Source organism: Meleagris gallopavo, unplaced genomic scaffold (genome assembly GCF_000146605.3).
Source record: "Meleagris gallopavo isolate NT-WF06-2002-E0010 breed Aviagen turkey brand Nicholas breeding stock unplaced genomic scaffold, Turkey_5.1 ChrUn_random_7180001879934, whole genome shotgun sequence".
NCBI classification, from domain to species: Eukaryota; Metazoa; Chordata; class Aves; order Galliformes; family Phasianidae; genus Meleagris; species Meleagris gallopavo.
This window is the reverse complement of record NW_011144226.1, coordinates 14019-17351: the sequence shown is the minus strand read 5'-3', so window position 1 is coordinate 17351 and position 3333 is coordinate 14019. Positions and strand designations below refer to the sequence as shown.

At 61.7% G+C, this 3333-nt stretch overlaps 2 protein-coding genes across 6 annotated transcripts in view; one reads left to right on the top strand and one right to left on the bottom strand.

Moving 5' to 3' along the window:
• The window catches only part of PFDN2 (prefoldin subunit 2), a 2148-nt gene extending 1635 nt beyond the window's left edge, over positions 1-513 (bottom strand). The window contains exons 1-2 of the mRNA XM_010727255.3: positions 390-513; positions 225-313 (exon numbers count right to left, since the gene is read on the bottom strand). Coding sequence (XP_010725557.1) covers positions 225-313; positions 390-458 — 158 coding nt within the window. The 5' untranslated portion in view covers positions 459-513. The remainder of the gene's footprint in view (positions 1-224; positions 314-389) is intronic.
• A 31-nt stretch (positions 514-544) lies between these two features.
• NIT1 (nitrilase 1) lies at positions 545-3301 on the top strand. 5 transcript variants are annotated; one of them, XM_010727256.2, is made up of 7 exons: positions 604-626; positions 1483-1548; positions 1631-1879; positions 2182-2285; positions 2366-2499; positions 2577-2702; positions 2801-3301. In XM_010727256.2, the coding sequence occupies exons 1-7, from the start codon at positions 619-621 to the stop codon at positions 3077-3079; spliced, it is 966 nt and encodes a 321-aa protein (XP_010725558.1). In that variant the 5' UTR covers positions 604-618; the 3' UTR covers positions 3080-3301. The 5 variants fall into 5 exon arrangements, with proteins under 5 accessions (XP_010725560.1, XP_019466799.1, XP_010725558.1 ...); XM_010727257.2 differs by lacking the exon at positions 604-626 and adding an exon at positions 633-724; XM_010727258.2 differs by lacking the exon at positions 1483-1548 and having other exon boundaries at positions 545-626.
• Positions 3302-3333: the final 32 nt, after the last annotated feature.

Genomic DNA, 3333 nt, shown 5'->3' with positions numbered 1-3333 from the left:
CCCCCCCAACCCATCCCTCGATACACCCTCACTCTCAGGCACCCTCCGACGTCCTCCAGTCCCACCGCCATTCCCACTGCCCCCCATCCTTGTGTTCCCGTTTTTTTCCCGTCTCCCCTCCCCCCATTCCCCACGTGCCCCCCCCAGCTCACTGCTACCCATGTCCCCGTGCCCTCACCCCCCTCGTCCCGTTACCCTCTCCTGTCCCTCTGTCCTCCCCCCACCCGTGTTCGTTGAGCTCCAACTCCAGCTCCGCCGCCTTGGAAGCCAGGCCGCGCTGCTCCTGCCGTAACCGGTTGAACCGAGCCACCACCTGCGTGGACAACCGCGGGGTGTCAGGAAGGGATCCCGGAGCCCTCCCTCATCCATCCCCAAGCCCCGCCCTGCACCTGCTCCGCCGTCAGCACCTTCCCGCCCGGCCCCGCCGCCGCGGGCCGCCCCTTCACGCTGTCCGCCATCTTTTCCCCTCCCTCCACTTTGCGCCTCTTCCGGCGCTCACCGGAGACTAGGCAGGCTCTCTTCCGGCGCAGACCTACGTCACGATTGCGCTCTTCCGGTGTGTACCGGAGACGACCTGGGCGCCATCTTGGCAAAGGTCAAGCCTGGCAGCGGTGCTGTATGGTGAGGTAGTGCTGGGCGCCATCTTGGTTGTGGGCAGCGGTGTCGGGGACTTTGCCCATTGCCCCGATCGCCGCCTCCCGCTTCGGTGCTGCTGGCGCGACATGTACGGGGCGGGGGGCAGTCTGGGGGGGTTCTGTGGGCAGTTTGAAGGCGTTGGTGGGCTTCCAAGGGCAGTCTGGGAGTGCCGGGGGCAGTTCGGGGGGATCTGAGCCAGTTTGGAGGCCTGGGGGCAGTTTGGAGAAATATTTGGGGTCCTTGAGGCAGTTTGGGATTCTAAGGGCCGTTTGAAGTGTGCTGGGGCAGTTTGGTGGCGCTAGGGGCAATTTTGGGAGGTGTTGGGGGCAGCTTGGAGGGTCCTAGGGCAAATTGGGTGTGCTGGGGACAACTGTGGAAAGGATCGGAATGTGAGGAGAGGTCTGGGGCACTTTAGGGCACCCCGGGAGCAGTTTATTTTTTTGAGGGGGGGTGTTGGGGGCAGGATGGAAGGGTCCTTGGGGCAATGTGGGGCAGCTTGGAGTTGGTTAGGGTTGGGGACACACTGGGGGACTCTAGAGGCAAATCGTGGTGGTCCTGGGACAGTTTGGGGTGCTGTTAGGTGCTCTAAGAGGCAATATGGGGCTGCTTGGGAGCAGCCTGGGGATCCTGGGGACAAACCGGGGGGCTACCTGGGGGCAATTTGTGGCTTGGAGGCAGTCTGGAGATCTTGGTGGCAATTTAAGAGGGATGCTAAGAGCATTATGGGGCAGCTTGGGGGCGGGTTGAGGGTTTAGGGGCAGCCTGAGAGTCCTGGGGACAAACTGGGGGTGTCCTGGGGCAGTTTCGGCTTTGAGGAGGGGGCTCACTCTGTGCCCCCCCACCCAGGCTGAGTGCGGTGCTCCGCTTCCCGCTGCACCGCTTATGCCCAGGCCCCCGGAGCCTCCTGGGCAGGTACTTACATATGGGTGGCAGTGGGTGGGGACACACAACCACGGTGACCGCATCCCTGGGGCTGACTCGCGCTGTGTCACAGCCACCAAGCCATGGCGGCGTCTCTGGGACCGAAGCCGCTGGTGGCCGTGTGCCAGGTGACCTCCACTCCTGACAAGGAGCAGAACTTCTCCAGCTGCGCGGCGCTGGTGCGGGCAGCAGCACGGCGGGGTGCGTGCCTCGTCTTCCTCCCCGAAGGCTTTGACTACATTGGCCGCGACTCTGCACAAACGCTCAGCCTGGCTGAGAGCCTGGACGGTGAGCTGATGGCACGCTACTCCACGCTGGCCAGGTAATGGTGCCACGGGGATGCCCAGGGTGGCACCGCTCATCCTGGTGACACCGCTTGTTCTGATGACACCGCTCATCCTGGTGACAGCGCTCATCCTAGTGGCAGTTTGTCCTGGTGACAACACTCTTCTCAGTGGCAGCACTTGCTCAGTGGCACCGCTCATCCCGGTGACACTGCTTGTCCTGGTGGCACTGCTCATCCCGGTGACGCCGCTCACCCTGGTGGCGCCTCTTGTCCCAGTGACAATTCTTGTCTTGGTGACATCACTTTTTTTTCCAGTGACACCACATTGCTCCCCACAGGGACTGTGGTGTGTGGCTGTCCCTGGGCGGTTTCCACGAGCGCAGTGCAGACTGGCCGAGCACGCAGCGCATCTACAACTGCCACGTGCTGCTGGACCAAACAGGTGAGCCCCCCCCGGGCCCTGCACTATTGAGGGTCCTGCGGCACGTCCCCCTGCTCCTGGTGCTCCCTTGTCGCTCGCAGGCCATTTGGCAGCAGCCTACAGGAAGACCCACCTGTGCGACGTGGAGCTGGAGGGCCGTGTTACCATGAAAGAAAGCAGCTTCACCAACCCCGGCACCGAAATCGTGCCTCCCATCAGCACTCCAGCAGGAATGGTACGGGGGGCCCATTCCCCACCTTCATCCCATGCCACATCTCGTGTCTGTTCTGATGTCCCCTTTTCCCTGACCAGCTCGGACTCTCCATCTGCTATGACCTGCGTTTCCCTGAAATCTCATTGGCACTGCGGCACGCCGGTGCTGAGATCCTCACCTACCCCTCAGCCTTCACCTTCCCCACAGGTTCCGCGCACTGGGAGGTGAGCATTAACCACTCCCTCCCCCCCCCAAAAAAAAAAAAACACCTCTTTTTCTCTCTGTTTCTGGGATGACCCTCATCCTCACTGCATCCCCACAGGTGTTGCTGCGGGCACGTGCCATCGAGACCCAGTGCTACGTGGTGGCAGCAGCACAGACGGGTCGGAACCATGAGGGCCGCGTGTCCTACGGCCACACGCTGGTGGCAGACCCCTGGGGGACGGTGGTGGCACAGTGCAGTGAGGGACCGGGGCTCTGTTATGCCGAAATTGACCTTGAGTACCTGCGTCGCGTGCGCCGCGAGATCCCGGTGCAGAGTCACCGCCGTGCTGATCTCTATGGGACTGTGGGCCTGCAGGCAGCACTCCCAGCCCCATAGCAACCCAGAGCTGGGCTGGATGCTACGTTTGTGCCACAAAATATGGGTGCGAACACACGTCTGGGGCTTTGTGGTGTTCCCGGTGCTGGGGGTGTCACTGGAGAGGCAAAGGAAAGAGCCGTGCACTGCTGTAGATGTTTATTTCAAGAAAACCGAAAGCTACACAGGGAATATGACCGTTATATTGAAGTTTTAAAAAATACAGAAGTCACAGAAATTACACCACGTTGTGCCAAAGTTGGCTGTCACCTGGG

Excerpts from the sequence above, each read along its gene's own strand:
- NIT1 (XM_010727256.2), top strand. Across the intron at positions 1,549-1,630 it reads CCCCGGAGCCTCCTGGGCAG|CCACCAAGCCATGGCGGCGT; the intron begins GTACTTACATAT and ends GCTGTGTCACAG. Across the intron at positions 2,286-2,365 it reads CGTGCTGCTGGACCAAACAG|GCCATTTGGCAGCAGCCTAC; the intron begins GTGAGCCCCCCC and ends TGTCGCTCGCAG.